Source organism: Pteropus medius, unplaced genomic scaffold, assembly GCF_902729225.1.
Source record: "Pteropus medius unplaced genomic scaffold, Ma_sr-lr_union100, whole genome shotgun sequence".
NCBI lineage: Eukaryota > Metazoa > Chordata > Mammalia > Chiroptera > Pteropodidae > Pteropus > Pteropus medius.
This window is the reverse complement of record NW_024350923.1, coordinates 5,379,848-5,400,378: the sequence shown is the minus strand read 5'-3', so window position 1 is coordinate 5,400,378 and position 20,531 is coordinate 5,379,848. Positions and strand designations below refer to the sequence as shown.

The 20,531-nt window shown below is 52.0% G+C and overlaps 3 protein-coding genes across 23 annotated transcripts in view; 1 reads left to right on the top strand and 2 right to left on the bottom strand.

Moving 5' to 3' along the window:
- Nucleotides 1–1,359: 1,359 nt before the first annotated feature.
- KAT5 (lysine acetyltransferase 5) lies at nucleotides 1,360–8,313 on the top strand. Of its 5 annotated transcripts, none has more exons than XM_039840886.1 (14): nucleotides 1,360–1,609; nucleotides 1,709–1,775; nucleotides 2,074–2,142; nucleotides 2,234–2,370; nucleotides 2,633–2,815; nucleotides 2,905–2,979; nucleotides 3,086–3,160; nucleotides 3,485–3,733; nucleotides 3,813–3,902; nucleotides 5,094–5,234; nucleotides 5,313–5,406; nucleotides 7,279–7,438; nucleotides 7,572–7,653; nucleotides 7,744–8,311. In XM_039840886.1, the coding sequence occupies exons 1-14, from the start codon at nucleotides 1,598–1,600 to the stop codon at nucleotides 7,876–7,878; spliced, it is 1,569 nt and encodes a 522-aa protein (XP_039696820.1). In that variant the 5' UTR covers nucleotides 1,360–1,597; the 3' UTR covers nucleotides 7,879–8,311. The 5 variants fall into 5 exon arrangements, with proteins under 5 accessions (XP_039696820.1, XP_039696819.1, XP_039696821.1 ...); XM_039840887.1 differs by having other exon boundaries at nucleotides 1,361–1,609; nucleotides 2,660–2,815; XM_039840885.1 differs by having other exon boundaries at nucleotides 1,360–1,775; nucleotides 2,660–2,815.
- RNASEH2C (ribonuclease H2 subunit C) lies at nucleotides 4,011–9,655 on the bottom strand. Of its 10 annotated transcripts, none has more exons than XM_039840893.1 (6): nucleotides 9,408–9,655; nucleotides 9,044–9,243; nucleotides 8,840–8,959; nucleotides 8,382–8,552; nucleotides 7,459–7,520; nucleotides 6,112–6,642 (listed from the first exon to the last, which is right to left on the bottom strand). In XM_039840893.1, the coding sequence occupies exons 1-6, from the start codon at nucleotides 9,577–9,579 to the stop codon at nucleotides 6,264–6,266; spliced, it is 1,104 nt and encodes a 367-aa protein (XP_039696827.1). In that variant the 5' UTR covers nucleotides 9,580–9,655; the 3' UTR covers nucleotides 6,112–6,263. The 10 variants fall into 10 exon arrangements, with proteins under 10 accessions (XP_039696830.1, XP_039696833.1, XP_039696827.1 ...); XM_039840895.1 differs by lacking the exon at nucleotides 6,112–6,642 and adding an exon at nucleotides 6,649–6,877 and having other exon boundaries at nucleotides 9,408–9,652; XM_039840896.1 differs by lacking the exons at nucleotides 6,112–6,642; nucleotides 7,459–7,520 and adding an exon at nucleotides 4,011–4,238 and having other exon boundaries at nucleotides 9,408–9,651.
- Nucleotides 9,656–10,181: 526 nt separating this feature from the next.
- The window catches only part of AP5B1 (adaptor related protein complex 5 subunit beta 1), an 18,686-nt gene continuing 8,336 nt past the window's right edge, over nucleotides 10,182–20,531 (bottom strand). For 4 of the 8 annotated variants that reach the window (XM_039840883.1, XM_039840882.1, XM_039840881.1 and 1 more), the window contains exon 3: nucleotides 16,219–20,473. In XM_039840883.1, coding sequence (XP_039696817.1) covers nucleotides 17,984–20,473 — 2,490 coding nt within the window. In that variant the 3' untranslated portion in view covers nucleotides 16,219–17,983. Of the gene's footprint in view, nucleotides 14,894–16,218; nucleotides 20,474–20,531 lie in introns of those variants that run through there. The other 4 variants (XR_005648154.1, XR_005648153.1, XR_005648152.1 and 1 more) reach the window with 4 other exon arrangements.

The following is a 20,531-nucleotide window of genomic DNA, read 5'->3' as shown; positions in this document are numbered from 1 at the left end:
ATACAACAATACTCTTTGTGGCACTTTTTGTGATAGTGGAAAATTGAAAAAAGTATTCAACAACAGGCAATTGGTTATGGCAGCTAAAGTGCATCTAAATAACAAAACACTATATAGCCATTAAATGGCGCTAAGGAATATTTAGTGATAAGTGTTCAATTTATGTTGTTAAGTGAACAAGCTGGTCACAGAACAGTATACACAGTAAGAACCTATTTTTGTATTCAAAAGATAACATAATCGTTTATAAAGCAGGGCATAGCAAACACTTTCTGTAAAGGGCCAGATAGTATTTTAGGCTTTGTGCGTTAGAGATTTGTATTTCAGATACGATTATTCAGTTTTAGTGTGAAAAGAGTCATGGACAAAGTAAATGAATCAGTGGGGCTACATTCCATAAAAACTACTTGTGGACACTGAAATTTTAATTTCATAATTTTCACGTGTCATGAAATATATTTTTTCCCCCTAACCATTAAAAAATACAAAAACCATTCTTAGCTCATTGGCTGTAAGAAAATCAGCAGAGGGTTGGCTTTGGCCCACAGGCCACAGTTTGCTCACCCCTATTCTACAGGACACACAACCAAAATGTTCACTGTGGACGTTTCCCCCGTTATGATCTGAGGTTACATTTTCTCCCCCTATTGTGGTCTGTTTTTCTGAAAGTTTCCCCAAGTATCTGCATGGATTTTCCCTTCCCTCTCTAAACCTTTACTCAAGAAATACATTCCCAGGGAGGCCTGCCCTCAGCATCCTATTTCAAATTGCAACCTATCTGCCCATTTCCTTTACCGTGTGCACTCTTTTTGGTTTCCCCAAACACTTATCACTTACTAATACACTAGTTAACTTTTTAATATATTTACTGTTTGTTATATAAACCTCTCCTTTTCCTCCCAACCCCCAACAATGTAACCTCTATGAGGGCACGGATCTTCATTCTATTCACTGATATAGTCCAGGCTCCTAGAACAGTGCCTGACACATAGTAGAAGGTCATTACGCATTTGTTGAATGTGTGAATGAATTATGTTGTATTACTTTTATAGTTAGAAACCTAATATGCGAAACAATCTAGACATCTTCTGTGAGTACCCATCCTTAAGGAATGAAGTCCACAAACTTGGCCAGGCGTCCAAATCCCTTCACAGTCCCGCCCAACTTCTCCAGCCTCTCAAACCTTCCAGACCCGCCCCCCCCAGCCGAGCACGCGCAGTTCACTCCCCGCGACACCGTCCACCGCTACTAAGAGACGCCGGAGTCTGGCCACCCGCAAAGCACAAACACTAGTCTCACGTGACCCACGCCGCGTCCGCGTGACCAGCGTCGCACCCGGTGGGCGTCACGTGACGGACTGAGCTTTCCGCCAATCGTTGTGTTCGTTGTGGAGATTCCACCCAGGACCCGGCCCGGAACTTAAAATACCACAGTCTCTCAACAGCCCAAGGGGCCAGCTACCCGCTTCCAGTTTGGCGGCGGTGTCTTCCAAGGGTCCTCTTCTACAGGGGCATCGGGAAGCCTAGGCCTACAGCACGCTCAATCCCGGAAGTGACGTCTCCCAGAGGGGCCGGAAGTGGCAGTGGAGGGAGGGAAGATGGCGGAGGTGGTGAGTCCGGTGCCCGGGGCGGGGCGGAGGGAGCCAGGGGAGGTGGGTAGAGCCCGAGGCCCCCCAGTAGCCGACACTGGCGCCGCGCTGTCTCCCCAGGGGGAGATAATCGAAGGCTGCCGCCTGCCGGTGCTACGGCGGAACCAGGACAACGAAGATGAGTGGCGTGAGTGACGTCGGGGGGCGGGGCCAAGGAACCTGGGGTGAGGGGCGGGGAGTCAACTGAACCTCGGGACGGGGAGGGGCCTCGAGGATTCTGGGGCGGGCGGGGCGCAGACACTCAGGAGGGGCGTGGCCTTTAGCCGCTCCGAGCTGGACAGGGCGGGGCTTGGAGAGGGGGCGGCACTGGGTGACTAAAGGGGGTTAAAGCGAGAGCTTCCAAGTGCTGGGGTTTAGGGATCCAGCCTGGGGTGGAGCCTCATGGCCTAGCCCGTCTAAAGCTCCTGCCTTTGCTGTTCCCACAGCCCTGGCCGAGATCCTGAGCGTGAAGGACATCAGTGGTCGGAAGCTTTTCTATGTCCATTACATTGACTGTGAGTGCTGGGCTGGGGTGAGAGGGGGCTGCAGGGTAGCTTTGGGAGGTGGCCTCTGGCATTCCTTCCTGAGACATCCCCACTGCTGCAGTCAACAAACGCCTGGATGAATGGGTGACCCACGAACGGCTGGACCTGAAGAAGATCCAGTTCCCTAAGAAAGAGGCTAAGACCCCCACCAAGAACGGACTTCCTGGGTCCCGCCCCGGCTCTCCAGAGAGAGAGGTGGTGAGTAGGTCCCCTACTTCACCTCTTCTGTCCTGCCTCTTACTTCTCTCATCTTTTGGCCTCAGTGGCTCCTGGATGGGCTGGAGGCGGTGCTCTCCCACCCTGGCTTCAACTTGCAAATGATGGGGGCCAAACTGCAGATGTAGCTTCCAGAGTCCAGCGGCTATTCCTGTGTCCTTGAGAGGGCAGAGGGTGGGGTTTGATCACTCCATGCTGAGGGGCTCCTATTCCCTTCCCCATCCCACCACCATCCCCACCCCAGAGGAAGACCCTGGACCTATCTCTACAGCCGGCCTCCACCCAGGCCAGCGGGAAGACCTTGCCAATCCCGGTCCAGATCACACTCCGCTTCAACCTGCCCAAGGAGCGGGAGGCCATTCCCGGTGGCGAGCCCGACCAGCCGCTCTCCTCCAGCTCCTGCCTGCAGCCCAACCACCGCTCAACGGTACCCTCAGCAATTCCAGGGACCTTGCTTTCCTCTTAGGTCCCTCCTTCTCTACCTTCTGACCCACCTTTCTTGGTTTCTCTCTGCAGAAACGGAAGGTGGAGGTGGTTTCACCAGCAACTCCAGTGCCCAGCGAGACAGCCCCAGCCTCAGTTTTTCCCCAGGTAAGTCCTCCAAACCATCTCTTCTTCCCTTTTTTTCATCCCTCCAGTAGCTTCTTTCAGATTCATGTCACAGTCACCCCTTCTGTTTCTACCATCTCACTTGTAGAATGGGTCAGCCCGTAGGGCAGTGGCAGCTCAGCCAGGACGGAAGCGAAAATCGAATTGCTTGGGCACTGATGAGGTAGGTCTGGGGAAGAGAGAAGCTGGGTGAAAAGGCGGGGACATAGGTTGGGTGGAAAGTTTAGTGACTAGTTTAAAAATAAATGGGGTGGTGGGCAGCTGTGGTGTTGGTAAAAGGAACCAGACAGAGCTGGTTCAGGTCAGTCATTGGGTGATCCCAAGTTTTGAACAAAAACTTGCCATGTTTTAGTTTCTTTATTTGGGGGGGGGGTTATCGTCCGTCCCCCATAGAGTTGCTGTTAGGCTTGAACAAGGAAACCTGTGGGAGGGCTATGTTAGTGGTACAGTCTCCTGTAACCTGGTGTCTTCCACTGGCTCTGGGCAGGACTCCCAGGACAGCTCAGATGGGATACCATCAGCTCCACGCATGACTGGGAGCCTGGTGTCTGACCGGAGCCACGACGACATTGTTACCCGGATGAAGAACATTGAGTGCATCGAGCTGGGCCGGCACCGCCTCAAGCCGTGGTACTTCTCCCCGTACCCACAGGAGCTCACCACGTTGCCCGTCCTCTATCTCTGCGAGTTCTGCCTCAAGTATGGCCGCAGCCTCAAGTGTCTGCAGCGTCACTTGGTATGAGGGGTTCCAGGAGGCAGCCCTCCTAGCACGCACCCCCACCTTGTCCAGCCCCTGATCCTTTGCTCTTCCTCAGACGAAGTGTGATCTGCGACATCCTCCAGGCAATGAGATTTACCGCAAGGGCACCATATCCTTCTTTGAGATCGATGGACGTAAGAACAAGGTCAGTGGCCGAGGGACAGTGGGGCGTCCTTGGAGCTGGAAGTCTGGGGGAAGTCAAATGAGCAGCTTCTTCCTGCTCAGGAAAACATTGACCAGTATGGCCAGCAGATCGGTTCACTCCATTTTTATTGAGTTCCTGCTGTTGGGCAGGTGCTGGGAGGTACAAAGACGGAAATAGACAAAGTCTCTGCTGAGAGCTCACAGTCCATGGGGAAAACAGCCACCAGCAGCCACTTAGATCCCAGTTTGATGCATCATAAAACAAAGGGTAGGTTCTTAGGACCTAGAGGAGGTAGTCACCAAAGCTTCACAGGGGAGGTGGCTTTTGAGCCTTGACCTGAAAGACAAGGTGGGTAAGGGACTCCGAAGCAGTGGGGTTCGTGGATGTAGAGCGTGTGTGTGTGAAATGCAAAGACCCTCTGGCCGAAGGGCAGGGTGAGGCAAGGCTGTTATGAGGGACAGAGCTCAGGTGGTAGGAGTGAGGCCAGTTGGGGCCAGAGAGCAGTGAGGGAGAAGCGAGCTCTGGCTGGGGAGCTTGAGGAAGATGCCGCTTTAACCACCGTTCTGTATTAAGTGTAGACTTGGGCATCCAAATGGCAGTGCCCAGCAGGTGCCTAAAAAGTCATGTGCGATGCAGGAAAAACTGTGTGTAGAGGGAAAGTAGCAAGAATTTTTCTGGGGAAACTTCTAAGGCTGTTGTTTTGTTAAATTCAAGAGTGCCTTCCCTCAGTTGGAGCCCGCCAGATCAGTTCCTAAGAGGTGTGATTGTAGGCAGGAGAATGTTATATTTTTTGACAAGCAGACTCCTTAAACTGTCACATGAGTAGAGCTTCTCTTGTATGCCTTGGTCAGTCTTCTTGGGGATGTGTCAGTTTGTTAACTGTCGTTAACTGTAGTAGAGAGCAGTGGAACCCCCTCCGCCCCCTGCCCCGGCCAGACTTAGGTGGAGGCGTGGTGAGCACGGGAAAACCTGCCCAGCTCACCAGGAAGCAGGTACATGGGCTCCTCGACGCTGAGGAGTGGCCCTGCCTGAGGGGCAGGGACAGTCGTGTCAGTGGAATGGGTCAGCCTCTGGGGAGTAAGGCTCTTCACCTATCAGCTCGGAGCACAGAGGCTCCTGGTCAACCCTAGCCCAGTAGGCCACACTCCGAGGTGGGGAACTCAGAGTGGTGACAGGTCTTTTCCTTTGCAGAGTTACTCCCAGAACCTATGTCTTCTGGCCAAGTGTTTCCTCGACCACAAGACGTTGTACTATGACACGGACCCCTTCCTCTTCTACGTCATGACGGAGTATGACTGCAAAGGCTTCCACATCGTGGGCTACTTCTCTAAGGTGAGTGCTCATGCGGCCGCCCCTTGGCCTCTCCTGCCATGGGCCCCTCCGTCACACTCGCCCGCCCCTCTCTTCCAGGAAAAGGAGTCCACGGAAGACTATAACGTGGCCTGCATCTTAACTCTGCCGCCCTACCAGCGCCGCGGCTACGGCAAGCTGCTGATCGAATTCAGTGAGTAGCTGTGTTCCTGCCAGAGGCCGGGGCACGGCCCTGGCATCAGGGCTCCCGTTGGTTCCTTCCACACGGACCTGCGGGATTGACGTGATTCTCAGCAAAGGCTGTGCAGCCCGGTCACCAGGGGGAGCTGGCCGGAAATAGGTGGAAAGCTTCCAGGGTCCCCCAGTCCTCAGTGTGACTGCCCTGCTCATCTGGAGTAGGTGCTCAGTCCCTCACCATTTCTCGGCCAAGGTCCCAAGCACCACCCGACTGTTCCCAAATGTGACTCATCTGCCCCTACTCAGGGCTACAGGTGGAAGCCGAGTGAGCCACTATTGCTTGTCTCTTTGGTATTATAATGTCATATGAGCTCCTGGGCAAGGACCAGTGCCTCATTTCCCCAGTTGTCCCCAAGCCTGGAAGACAGTAAATGTTCACAATGCTGTTAACTCAGCAAACAGATGTGAGCACTGACTTGCACCGATTCAGCCCATTTCTGCATTCGGTCAGGTCAGTCTCTTAAAGACCAGAAAAGACTCTGCTCTTCATTCTTCATGAACTATTCAATGTCCTGTCAACCCCAAGGTCCCTCTGCTTCCCAGCCTCCTACCCCCATTCCCTTCAACTCGCAGCTCACCTGGATAACCAGGCTCTGACCTGGAAGATGGGGTGGGAGCCTTAGCCGTTTGGGGAAGACGCAGAGGCTGGACTTGTTCAAGGTCATGGTCCATTTGAGAAATTTTATTTGGCAGAATGATATCAAGGTGAGGTCACATCTTCAAGAAGCCTTCAGTGTGCTAAAGCAGGCAGATGCTTAAACTCAGTCTGTGCCTTGGAGGTCAGACCTTAGTGGGACCAGCAGAGAGGTGCGCTCAGCATGGCAGACAGGGTGGGTGGGTGTTCACTGGGGCGGGGTCGGAGTTCCCGCCAGCTGAGGAGACCGGTGTGGTCTCTGTTTGATCTGTCAGGACTCTCCATGTACTGCGGACCCAGCTAGGTTGAGTAGGAACCCAGCGTCCCCTTCTTATTCCGTGCTTCCTCTCTCCAAAGCACCAGTCTCTCCCTCTCACCACCAGGTTGCTTGGTGGAAAAGTCACAAGGTTGAGTAAGAAGGCAAGAATGGCTGATAAAGATGCTCCAAAGAGAGGGAGCAGAAAGGGCTGCGGTCCAACATGAGGCTGGTTGTGACAGGGTGAGGAGGGGCTTCTGGTGGTGGAGACATCCCAGGCCCTGACAGGGAGAATGAAGACTCTGCCCAAGAGATGTGAAGCCACGATGGGTTTTTCAGGACCTGAGGTCTCCCCAGGAACTGCTGCCAGTGCCCAGTGGTGCGCAGGCGAGAGGCGGGCAGAGCAGGCAGTGGGAGGGACAGGGCTGCGGGGAAGCCAGTGCTTCTCTCCTGGAGGCCTCACAACCACTTGGTCAGGCAGGCCTGGTCTTGGAGCCCCCGACACTCCTCGGGTCACAGCTAGGGGGACTGAGGTGACTGAAAATCCAAGCACATCAGGCCTGAACTAGAGGTGAGGTCTGCTCACATGCCCAGGTATAGAGAGTGGCGTGACACAGGAAAATTGGAGGCACTTGCTTTCTATAAGCCATCGTCTCTGCTGCCCCCAGCCCCGTGTCTAAGCCCTCACTGGGGTCCTTAGCAGCCCTCCCAGCTGTAGCTGCTCCTCTCGGTGCCCTCGGTACTCTCCACTGTGCTCAGTACACAGACGAAGAGTGAGTGCTCATTAGTCCTTTATGAGGAAACTGAGGCACAGAGCAAACAACCACATGGCAGGGCCAGGATGGGCAGCAGGCATCTGCCTCTGCAGCCTGTGCCCTTCAGCATGGTTACGTGAAGCTGCGCCCGCTCACCCACCCTCTTCCTCTCCACGGCTGTAGGCTATGAACTCTCCAAAGTGGAAGGGAAAACGGGGACCCCAGAGAAGCCCCTCTCGGACCTTGGCCTCCTGTCCTACCGCAGCTACTGGTCCCAGACCATCCTGGAGATCCTGATGGGGCTGAAGTCAGACAGCGGGGAGAGGCCGCAGATCACCATCAAGTGAGCCTGGCCCCACCTACCTGAGGGTGTATGGCGGGGCCTGTCTGTTCCCAAGCTTTCTCACTCCCGGGGCTCTGGGGACCTAGGGCAGAGGTAAAGACCCCCAGAGACCCTGATCTTTGCCCTCCCACAGCGAGATCAGTGAAATCACGAGCATCAAGAAGGAGGATGTCATCTCTACCCTGCAGTACCTCAACCTCATCAACTACTACAAGGTGAGGAGTGAGCAGGGGGGAGGGGCGTGCGGAGGGGCGTAGCGTGCAGGCCCCTGTGAGCTGACCTGCCTGCTCTCATCTCCCGCCCAGGGCCAGTATATCCTCACACTGTCAGAGGACATCGTGGATGGGCACGAGCGGGCCATGCTCAAGCGGCTCCTCCGCATTGACTCCAAGTGTCTGCACTTCACTCCCAAGGACTGGAGCAAGAGGGGGAAGTGGTGACCAGGCACTGCCCATGCTAGTGCCAACCAAGCGGGCAAATGGGGGCCGACATCCCATCCAGCTCCCAACAGGCCCCTAAGAGGGACACCAAGGGAGACGGACCAGGCTGAGGACAGTTCCACAAGGAGAGGAGGAGCCTGGTAGGGGCTGGCTGGTGCCCAGCACCAGAGTGAGCTCAGGGCTCAGGTCAACTCTAAAGTCAGCTGGCCGCAGGCCCAGGCCTGCTGTGAACCGGGGACTAGAGGGAGCCAGGCAGCTGTGTACAGTGAGATGGGGGTGGGGGCACTCTGAACAGAGAGCCGGCGGCTGTAAAAATTTCTTTTGTAAAGTAGGGGTTGGGGGTGGGGTGGGTACTGGCTGCAGAATTCTGGCCTCTCTTATCCCCACCAGCCCCTCTTCCCTGCCCCCACCAATAAATTGCTTCCACAGGCCAGAGCCATGACAGGTTCTTGTGGGAGAAGGGACAGTACCGGCTTAAAGGCTCGAAGTGTGGGCAAACTCACAGGTGCTGTGAAGAGCTGGTTTATTGGGGATGATGGAATCAGTGGCTCCAAAGGGAAGAGCTGGTTTATTGGGGTGAGGGGATCGGTGGCTTTCAATTTCAAGCTCGGGCTCTCAGTCCTCCGGCACTGGTGCATGAATCTGCCACAGGAGTCACCTTTACTATTGGATTTCTGAGATGGAGTGGCTGGGTAGCCCACATACTCTGGGAGCGACCTAGCTGCTCAGAATGATGGCCCCTTCTAGAAGTGCCAAAGAAGAGTAGTGGGGAAGCCACGCTGCCCTTAGCCAGTCTAACCCTCCAGTTAGACCCAGGCTCCATTTTCTGCCCCATTGTGCCTCACAGCCCTAAAGCCCCAAATCCAGTCAGGGGCAAGACTGTGGATAACCCAGGAAATACCTTTAAAGCCAGGGATGGGGAATGAATGGGGTCTGGGAGGATGAGGGCCCATCTACTCACCGCTGCAGCGAGTCTGGGCCAGGTTAGGGCCGCACGCACTTTGGCATCCGGGCCAGGAAAGGTCTCCAGGTTCCACAGGGTGAAATGGCTGAAACTGGCAGAGGCTCCGATAAAGCGGTCCTGGGGAAGGGTCCTGGCTCAGCATCGAGGCCGAGGCCGCCGCCCCCGCCCGCACCCCAGCCAACTCGATGCCCCTGTGCTCACGAAGTCCCGCTCCAGCGCCTCCGGGGGTTCCACCAGTCCCTGCTCCTCTTGCTCGTCATTCTCTGAACCCTCCGAGAAGTCCTGCTTCCCCACCAACACCTCTCCTTTCTCTTCCATCACCATTACGTATCCCTCGAGGCCGGACGGCACCTCCACCTCCTCGCCCCGTAGTTTGCGACCACGAAACGACACTTGGAGTCCTGGGGTAGGCAGGCACAGGGCCTCAGTGAAGGCCCTATCCAGGCCCTCCCGCCGCCTTCAGCGGACCACGAGCCCCAGGAGCCCTCGCAACCCTCCACGCCTACGAGAACGTGGCGTCGGCGCGGGGGCTGCCGGGAGCCGTAGTCCAGCCGCGGGCGCTCACCGTCAGGACCCTGGCGGATGGCCGGGGTGAAGAAGCGCTCCACAGGAGCGGGCCGGTTAACCGGGACCTCACAGGGCAGGAGGTGCAGCGTGGCCGGGGCGGCGTTGCGCAGAGTGATGGGGCGCAGGTGGACGCGGTGCTTCTGCACGTCTTCCTCGTCGATGCTCTCCATTCTCCGCCGCGACTCCCTGGCTCGCTGGCAAAGGCCAAAGCTGGCGCGAAATTCGCGCGAAGCCTGTCGGGAGGCCGAGGACCGTCAGTGCAGAGCTTCCTGGGAAGCGTAGGCTTTCCCTGAGGCTCTTCTGCAAGCCTCGCCTCCCTGTGTTCAACTCTTAGCTTTTTTTTTTCCTTGAAATTTTCACTGGTAATTTTTTTCATTAAAAATTTTTTTTCAATTACAGTTGACATCCAATATTTATTTGTTTCAGTGTACAATGATACATTCTTTTGTAAAAAAATTAAAAGCATTCTGAAAAGTACACTTTTTATATTGATTGGTGGAGTTTGTGTTTTGAATTTTACCAGGGACATCAACCCTTCCTCAAATGTGTTGAAGATATTTTATCTGATTTTGTGGTTTGTCTTCCAAACTTGTGTAGAATTGACTTTTATTACACAGAAGATTTTTTTTGTGTAGTCAAATTTATCCTTTTTTTTTTTCTTTTAGTTCTTATGATATTTTTGGTTTCTTAACTCTTCTCTGTTTATTTGTTCAGATACCCAATTTAGGCTTGTTTTGTAAAGTTGTCTCAGAAAACACATATGAACTGGTAGTTAAGATTAATATTGCATTTAATTCATAGATTTGAGAAGAACAACCCCAGACATCCAGGAGCTGGACTTGGTGTTCTGTTGAACATGAACAGTTTCACAGAACATTATCAGACAAGGTCACTCTGTGACATGAAGGATCAAGGCAAAAACAAGGTCACTCTATAATCATGTGGACACGGACAAAGGCAGAAACATTGTCCAAACCACAAAAATGATAAACATCCCTCTATCTCGGATAAGTGACTGTTGCTTCTTTACCAATTACAGCTTTAGCCTCTGTCTAATTAAGATTTGTTAACATTATCCCATCATAGAAAGACTCCCACTTCCTGACAGCATCCAATCCAGAGGAAAGGGCTGCTTCCTTACACCCTCCCCCAAATCACTTAACACAAGTCCAAATCCTAAAAATCCTTCCTAACACCCTCTTACTGAGATGCCCCACAGCACAAGAATAATAAACCCATCTGTTCAACTACAGATGTGTTCCTGGTGGTCTTTGGCTGGAGGGCATTAGAGTTTTGCTTTCGTTTTCTATTAAGATACATACTTCCATTTCTTCATGTCTTTTGTCTAGCTGTACAGTTGTGAGGGTTTCTTTATATAATAGTTATTATTTTAAAGTCTTTTTCTATCATTTGTTTCTGTTACAAATTAGATCTTTTTTTCCATTTTATTTTGATTATCTACAGCAGAGGTTGGCAAACTTCACATATGGTCTCTGCCACAATTGCTCAACTTTGACACTGTAGCATAAAAACAGCCATAGACAATATGTAAAAGAATGAGCATGGCTGTGTTCCAATAACACTTTATTTGCAAAAATAGGCAGTGGGCTGGATTTGGACTTCAGGCCAGTTTTTGGAACAGCTGTTGATCTTTACATATTAATTTTTAAACCATATGTCTACTGAATTCTTTTGTTATCCTTAATAGTTTTCATTTAATTTTCTTGGCTCTTCCAGAATTAGTCATCTGACTTCCAAATAATGATTTTTGCCTTCTCATTACATCATGTAATTTTTTCTTCTAGCACTTTCAGAGAAAGATCTCAAATGTTACTGGTATCAATAGACATGGTTCTGTTTTCCTGAAACTTTCATGGGAACGTTTTTGCTACCTCACCAATAATCACAAAAACACCTTTAGCTTTCCTATATGTCTTGTTAAATCTGTACCACTTAGGTTTTTTGTTGTTTTTTTTTTAAAGTCAGGAGTAGGTGCTGGATTTTATTTTTTATATTTTTACTTCTGTAAGTTTCCAAGTCTAAATATTAGTGATTGCATTCCTGTAGTATTGTGTTAATCTGCCTTGTATTTCCTGGAAATTAGATAAGAAAGCTTCGTTGCTCCCCACCCCACTTTAGTGGGGAAGGGAGCGAGACTGCTTCAAGAGATGTGGTGTGTTTTTCCATCAGGAGGGACATAATACCTTATGTCTCTCTTTTTTGTGAAGTTAGCAGCCGTAAATGATCATTGCCTAGACCTTTTAATTCATCAGAGTTTACAAAATTCATATTCGAAGTCCACCAATTCTTCATTTACTAGATGGAATACTTCTATATTGAAAACTGCCCCCATCAACTATTTGGTTGCCCACTGGTACAGTGAATATAAGAAAGACAAAATAATTGCTTGATACTTTCATTGCTCAGGTTTTTAAATAAGTTGTTTCTCTAGCATGTTCCTATGGTGACCTTTAAAAAAATGTTAAATAATGGATTTTAATATTTTGATATTTCAGTTAATTGTAGTTATTATTCTGATCGTCCCATCTTTTGCCAGTGGGACCCTCTTCAAGTTAGCTCCTGAGTCTTTTGATGTGACTCTAGTAGTCTTTTATAGGTTTCCTTATTTTCTGGAACCACGAGATGTCTTCGTGCCTGCTAACACAACATCCATCCTGTAGCCCATGGATCAAGGGGACATTTTGACTCTCAAGTCTTATTATTTAAGAAATACATTCCGTACGGTTTATAGCTGCCATAGACAGCGATTCCTCTGAGGGATCTGGGCAAAGTAAATTGAAAACCTTCTGGAACGGATTCACCATTCTGAATGTCATTAAGAACATTCGTGATTCAGGGGAAGAGGTCAAAATATCAGTATTAACAGGAGTTTGGAAGAAGCTGATTCCATTCCTCATGGATAACTTTGAGGGCTTCAAGACTTCAGAAAAGGAAGTAACTGCAGTAACAGGCAGTTGTCTTATAGGATGTGCTATGTCCTTGTCCTAATTGTGCCCATGGATTTTAATTTATAGAGGTGACTGAGTGATGGCATGGAGAAGTCAATGCCATTGAAAGAAAAGTTCAATGTTCCTTACAGTTCCCTGAGAAACAAGAGGCACGGCATGCCCTGCAAGGCCACATAGGTAATCACTAGAGTTGGTCAGGAGGCAGAAAGGAGGGGACAGCATAGGCCACAGCCTTTATTGGTGTTTCTGAGGGAAAAGCAAGGCGGGGCAGGGCAAACAGTTTAGGATTGGCTAATTTGAATAATTCCAGCATAGTTTGGGGAGCAGGGGCTGTCTGCTGTACTGCTAGTTGCTGTGGACTACCACACACTGCAGGAGCCTGGAGCTGGAGAAGCCATGAACACTGTAGTTGCTTGATGCTGGAGGACGCCTGGGTACTGGAGAAGCTTCCGGAGATTGTCTAGTGAGCACATCAAGAAGAGGAAGGACAACTGCCTTCTGCAGTGGCTCCTCTGCGCCCTCTACCAACAAGGCTTAACAATGAGCCAGCAAGCAAAGAAAGATATTAAAAGAGTCCAGACTTACTTTCACAGAGCAGGCAATGAAGAGGGAATCTGGAGCTGACGTGCACCTAGATGGCCATCAGACTACCTTATCCTATCTTCCTCTTTCCATGCTTTTAGTTCTCCCATGCTTTTAGTTCTATTCCTTATCACAATATATAACATCTTTACTTAGTTATTAACCCTCATGCCCACCTTTGTTTTAGTTTTAGATCTATATATGTTTGTCATCTCTTGATTGAAGTGCATTCTCTATCAGATTGGCTCACGGGTGAGTATGTACTTGTTGAAAAACTGTTCCTATAGCCTTGATCCTTGAAGGACAATTTGTGTGGATACAAAAACCTAGGTTTACACTTTCAAAAGCATAACGTTAAAAAATGCTGCTCCGGTGTTATCTTGCTCTGTCTGTTGCCATTATAATTCATTTGCCTTGTAAGTTATTTGATCTTTCTGCCTAGACATTTTGGGGGCTTTTTTGAAAAAAAATCTTTGAAGTCTTATAGTTTTATGAGATGTCTCAAAGTTGACTATTCTGTATTAATTTTCCAAGATACCCAGCAGGCCCTTTGAAGATGGAGATTTTTTTTCCTAGAAACTTTTCTTAGATTACAGTATTAAATACCAGTGGTGGTTCATTGTTTAGTTTTTCTTTAGAAGCCCAATAATACAACTGTGATTTCTTCTTGGACTACCTTCTGTTTTACTTTGCGATTACTTTCTTGTGATCCCTTCTACTTCTTTATCTCATTTTCATTCTGATTGTCCTTGTGTCTTCCTTCAATGTCCCTTATTATTATATTTTTTGACACTATTCTTCCTTGGGCATCTTGTAATGATCTTTATTTCTAGATAATTTCGTGTTTATTTCCTGAGTTCGATCAACTCTCTTCATTTCTCCCTGGGTTTTGTCTATTTCCGATCTTTTTAAATCTCTCATCTAAGGGGGTTTCGCTTATCTTCACGTGCTCGTTTTGAGTATATTTCATTCCGTTTAGTGTTGTTGTATTACAGCTTTCTTCTGCTTCCTGGCTGTTTTTCCACAGTAGTGTGACTTTTCTTTGGTCGATAGGTGATGAAATTCATTTTCTGATATCTTGCGATAACTCTGTGTGAACCTGTTCGTTTTTATCTTGTTCATTTCTCTAGTGTTGGGTGTTTTATAAGACTCTTGTTTGATGTGCTCTCTTCTGCCAACACAGCAAAGTCCAGATACTTTAATGGGTGTGTTGTTTGTTTGTTTGTTTGTTTGTTTGGGGGGGGGAGTTAGTTATAGGTCTTCTGATTTTGTTCTGTCTTCAGAACAATGAAATGTCTCCATTTACTTCCCCTTTCACACCCAAATGCCAAAGGGCACTTCTTCCTTCCTTTTTCCATTTTTCGCTTCCCCAGAATCTACGTGTTTCAAAGGCTGCCCCTTCGAATCACACATATAACTTAAAAGTCCCGTACCTCTAGTCCAAGCCCTAAGCCCCCAGGCACTTTAAAATTTTTTCCAGACCTAGGGTGGGCTTAGTCTTCCCGGTGCCATTTTAGATCACACGTTTTCTCCTCTTTTCTCTCCCCAGTCATTCCCAGGCCGTCTTTGCTTGCCCGGAGCCTATGGCGGGGTAGGGCTGGGACCAGAGGGATGGCTGTCATTAGCTATTAATTTTACTTACAATCATTAAGTTTGACATTCTCTGCCTGCAGTTTAGGCCGAGGGCTTGGTTTGGCGTAGTTTTATCTTTCTCTGTTTTTCAAGGGGAGATGGGGCCCTGTGCTGCCACCGTCGTCTTCAGCTACTCTAGAAGTCTCTCACCGAGTGCTGGCTTCCCGTCCGTCCAGCTTCGGGCTCTGCTTATTTAGTCTTTAGTCCCCAGGAGAGAATGCAGTGGTCTTTCGGAACTGGAAGTGAAGCCCGCCATCTTGTCAGTTGGCCATCTTCATGCATCAGAACAAAATTCTTTGTTCTAAAAGGGTGATTGATCCTGATTATCAAGGAGGAAATTGTTGCTGCCACACAACAGAGATAGAGAGGGGTGTCACACCTAGACGAGTCCCCAGGACACCTCTAAAGACCACTAGGTCCAGTGATAATGTTCACGAAAAACTAGAGAGACTCAATACAGGTAGGATTACCAAGGACTCAGGAATGAAGGTCACCCCACTAAGTAAAGATCCGTGAAGGCAAAAGGAACATGGGATGGGTAGTGAGACAAATAAGTACATGTTATATACTCTCCTAGGGCTGACAGATAAAATACAGGATGCCCAGTTATATCTGAATTTCAAAGAAATTCTTTTTTTTAATGCAATCTATGCAATGTTTGGGACATACTTATACCAAAAAATGAATTGTTCCTCTGAAATTCAAATTAAACCGAACATCCTGTAAGATTATTTTTATCTGCTAAAGTCGGAGCCCCTAATTATTGCCTTATAACTTGTTGCACAATATTTTCTCTCTTGTAAGTAAAATACAGCTCAAGCAATATCCTTCCCCATGTTTTCCTCTTGTTTCATATAAAGTGGGTGTTACTGATGATTAACTTCATAACCCAGGGCATTTGTTATAGTGTATCAAGGTGAGATTATGACTAAACTCTCCCGCATGTCTTCCGCATCATATGCCTTCCCAACTGCCACAGCAGGGTAGAAGGGCCTGGAAAGTGGAGGCTGGCAATGAAATGATTTGCCCCAGAACCAACGCCCTTCATATCTTGTTAGCTAGAGCTGGTCCCGTGGTTAGGCCTAACCTCCTGGAGGCAGGAAGGGTTCGAGCATGTCTGAAGTGGAGAACCAGCAACTGGTGACCACTGGTAAAGTCCACACAAGTGGACAGTGGCTGAGGGGACTTTGGATCTCCCTTTTCGGGGAAGTTGTGGTTGTATGGGGGTAGTTATGCAAGAGCATGTTGTTACGATCTTTGGGAAGTTTAAGTCTGAGCAGAGGTACGTGGATACTGAGTGTGCAAAGGGGGTAGACTGTGGTGGATGGCACAGGCTCGCTCACCCAGTGTCCATCCGCACCCACCTCCTGGCACGCCTTCGCATACTGAGAGGATGCAAAGCTAAAAACTAATTATTCTGACATTTCTTAGTAGAACTTCACATGCATGCACTACGATCAGCAATTCTACTCCTGGTATGTATTCCAAGGAAACCATCACAGAGATCTGTAAGAATGTCCATTGTGACACATTTGTGATGGTGGGGCTTGGAGGAGGGGTTACCTGGAGGAATGGGGGTGGATGCAATGGTATGGAGGTATGGATGGATAGACAGACAGACGAAAGGATGGCTGGTGAGTCTTTATATGGGTCAATTATCTTAATCTTAGGCGAAAGATTAACACCATCTTCTGCATCAGAGGTAACGAAAACAAAAACCAAGTACATTTTCTGACTCCTTTGCCACAAGAGGTCTGTCTGCATGAGAAACAGATTCCACTCATTAGATGCTCTTTGAATGATGTGGACAGAGGAAACAAGGCTAAGGCCATCTGCCGGCTGTGGAAAGGTCAGTCTTTCTGCAGCAGCATCGGCTCTCTGGCTTTGCAGGGCTCAAGAGGCAGTGGTGGCAGCCACACCCCATGCTCCAGGGCCTGGGCCCACCCTCCTGGGTGCTGAGAGGAGCTGGACTGCCGGCAAGATGGTGTGTTCTCAACGGTTCCAGTGGTGGCCTGGAGGACCATTTTCCAGCCTTCCTGGAGATTTTTGTAAGTACCTAATACCGTCTTAAATTCTTTTCTGCCGCAAACAGCTGGAGAAGTTTCCTCTTCCTGGAACCCAACCCTTCCTGATGTGGCGATGGCTCGCCCAGATCACACAGCAGGTTATTGCTGGAGCTCGAGCTTGGGGCAGGCTTCCCGATCTGCAACAGCCCCACCTGTCCCAGGCCCTTTCCTCTCCTAGCGCGCCCATCAGGAGGGACAAGACTGGCCCACGGGAACCTGCAGGCTGGGAGCCCAGGAGGCAGGGGCAGCAGCAGAGGCCCTTGCCCCAGCACAGCAAGGCCTGACCCTCAGTGGTCATTCTCCACCCAGCACTGCTGACTGCTGCACCTGCAGCCTCCTGGGGGCTGGCCCAAGGAGAAGGAGTGGGAACTCTGTGTCCCTGTGGCCCATGCAGAGCTTTGCTCTGATGGTGTGGTAACAGAAACCTGCTCCAGGATGACAAAACATGATTATCAACCACCTGCATGACCATAGGAAAATCACTCAACCCCTCTCGCCTACAGATGTCCTCATCTGCGGGGCCCTGCCAAGCTGTTGCAAGGATGAAATGAGGCAACATATGTGGAAAACACTGGCTCGGTGCCTGGCAGCAGAGCTGGCCTCAATACATCAGCACCCTAAGTATCTTATCTGTTTTGAATAAGAACTAGGGGCGTTGGTTCTTACCTGGGAAGATTTCTAGGTCCACGGGTGGCTTCCTAGAGGATGGGGTGAGAAAAGCCAGCTTAGTTTTAGCCCAGATCACAGGGACACCTCTCTCAGCCCCGAACTGTCCTGAGTCCTTCCTAGAGCTGGCTCCAATCCGCACAAGCCCCCCACCCCAGGGCTGGTGCAGCCTCCTCTCCCTCCGTTTCTGACCGTCGGCCCATCGGCCCATCCAGCCTGAGATTCAAGGTAAACCTCGGGTGTTAGAAAGTGCTGGGCCACGCGTCAGGAGGCCCAAACCCAGCTCCGAGCTCGTTCCTAAACTGCTGGGTGATTTGGGCAGGGCCAGACCCTCTCTGGGAAGCAGAGACGAAGATGTTTTTTAATCCTGCCTCCTGGGCAGGGATTCTGGAGAATCACAGCCTGTTTTGGCAGGAAGGAACTTTGGAGCCCTGGAGTCTGGGGGTTCTCTGTCTGGAAGTTTTCTTGGAGCTCCTGACCCCCATCCCAGTAGTTCTGACCCCGATCGGGAGCCAGAAGAAAACAAAGCAGTGAGGGGCACTGGTGAGTGTAGGTTTTTAAAGGAGCCGTAGGACTGGGTTCTGGCCCCCAGCAACCCTTAGGCCAGACCCAACAAAGGCCACAGTCCTGTTCCCACCTGCCGTGCCCGACCCCAAGGCTCAGACAGCAGTTGACAACCCGCGGAGGTAGTCTCCCACCAGAGGCAGCACAGCCCAGTCATCTGTCCGCAGGACCACGGGCACGCCGTCCGCCTGGGCTGCCTCCAGCCTCAGCAGCAGCTTCGAGTCTGGGGGGAGGCGGATGGCTATGTGGTAGCTAGTGGGAGGCTGGGCCACCACCACGAAGGGATCCAGGTGGCGGGACACCAAGGCCTCCAGCCCCTGTGGCTCAAGAGGGCACCACAGGCGACTCTCAGTACCCTCTGGCAGGCAGGAGTCCCAGAGTTCCTCAAAGAATCCCAGCCTGGCCCCCTCGGGGGGCTGGGGGAAAGGCAGGAAGAGGTCAGCAAATTTCACAGGCAGGGGTGGCAGGCGAGCATAGCACGTGAGGCCAGCGGCTGTGGTGTACAGGGCTCGGATATCCAGCTGCGTGGGAGCTGGGCGGCGGGGCTGCAGGGGCAGGAGCAGAGGGCGAGCGGGGCGTCCAGGGCACAGGCAAGGGACATGGACAGCGTCCAGGGGTGCGTACAGTTGTCCTTTCACATGGAAGCGCAGCTCCAGCGAGTACACCGGCTCCAGCACCTCCACCTGGAGCTGCAGCACCGGGGCCGGGCCCTCGGCTCTGCGAGGCCCCACACTCAGCTGGATTGGGGCTGGCGCCTCCTGGACCATCAGCGCCGTGGCAAAACCCTGGTTCTCGGCCACCAGTGAAGAGGCCAGTGCAGGTGCAGCGAGTGAGGGACCCAGGGCTACCCCCAGCTTGGGCTCTGACAGGTGGCCCAGGAGAATGTAGTAGAGGCGGGCGTGGTCCCGCCCATCGGGGTCCCCCAGCTGCCTGGCCAGTGCTTGCAGCAAGTCAGCCAGGCCTCCCCCGACCCCCGCCCGAAGCAGGGCCCGGCAGACCTGCAACAGGGCCTGCTGGAGGCCCCAGTCTGTGCAGTAGGCAGCTGCAGCCTGCAGGAAGCGAAGGGTGGCAGGCTGGGCGTCCCGGTCTGCCACCTTTGCCAACATCTGCAGGTGCCAACGAAGGGCTGCATCCCTGCCTGACCTGGACACCAAGTCTTGTCGCAACAACACCCTCAGGGGCTCCCCCAGCTCAGAGCCCACCTGGTCCAAGAGATCAACAAAATGGGGAGCCAGCGCAGGCCGGGCCCCGTACAGCTGGGCCAGTCCGTGAGTCAAGGGTGCCAATGCTGCAGGTTGCCCAGACAGGCAGCGAGCAACTAGGTACGAGGCCTGGAAGCAAAGTGTGGCCAAGGCCCGGGGGCCCCCACTCAGGGCTGCCCTCTGCCACAGGCCGGCCAGCAGTTCCTCCAGGTAGCGCCGGGGCCTCTGGCCCTGGCCTTTCTCCTCCTCGTCTCCGTCTTCGGCACAGAGCAGGCACAGCAGGTGCAGGCGGGCCAGGAGGGCCATGGGGTCGTGCAGGAGACTGGGTAGGAGGCCATGGCACAGCTGGGGCTCTAACCGCAGCGGGGCAGCCTCCTCGCCTGCAGGGCCCAGCGGGCAATTCTCAGGAAAGCTCAGGAGGCAGTGCAGGTAGAAGAGATGGACGGGCAGGGGCAGGGCTGGGTGCTGGGCGGCCAAGGTGAGCCGGCGGAGCAGCAAGGCCTCGTCCTGGGCTGTGAACAGTGCCTCGCCGAAGGCCGCCTTGAGTGCCAGAACGGCGTGCAGCAGGGTCAGCTGTGCTGTGCCCAGCAGCCGTACCAACTGCGGCTTAAAGAGCACTGGTGGCTGTCCCCGTAGACCCCGCAGGGCCCAGCCCAGCAGCCAAAAAAGCTGGGCCTGGGCCACAGGAGTGAGCAGGTAGGAGGTGTCCAGAAGCTGGGCCACCGCAGCCCGAAGCTCCCTGGCCTCCTCGGGACTGGGCTCTAGTGCTGAAAGGCCACCGTCTTCCTCAGCTGCCGGCCAGCTGGGCGCTTGGGGCTGAAGGTGGGCATCACCCTCTTCGGCTAGTGTCCAGTCCCAGAGGCCACTCCCAGTGGAAGAGACCCTGGCTGTGAGCAGGCCCTGCCCACTGGCCCTAGCCCTAGCCTGTATCACCAAGGTATTGCGAAGGGCAAGTGCCAACAGCAGGCTGAGCGGCTGGACCTGGCCCACCGGGCTCTCCTGCCCCAGCAGACTTCGCAGCAGTCCCAGGCAGCCCCCCAGCAGCCCCGGCTTGCAGCTCTCCAGCTCCCGCAGGCACTCGCACGCTGTGGCCTGCAGGGAGCGCTGTTCCGAGGAGGGGCCAAGGCCTGACCCCAGATCGCCGCTGGAAGCCAAACCAAGCAGTAGGGGCAGGAGCCGGAGGGAGGCTCCCGAGGTGGGGCCCAGCACGTCTCCTGCCACCAGGGCTGTGGTGGCCGCCAGCAACAGGGGCCGCCGCAGAGCTGAGGGCCGTGGGGGTAAAGAGTCCAGGGTGTCCAAGAGGAAGGTGGCGGCTGCCTCGGCTGCAGGGGCGTCCGGCCACAGCTGGGCTGGGTACTCCAAGCTCAGGGTCAGCAAAGAAACCTGGGGGTCGGGGGTTTGGGTGGGAATTACGAAGATGAGGTTCAGGGCGCAGTGGGTT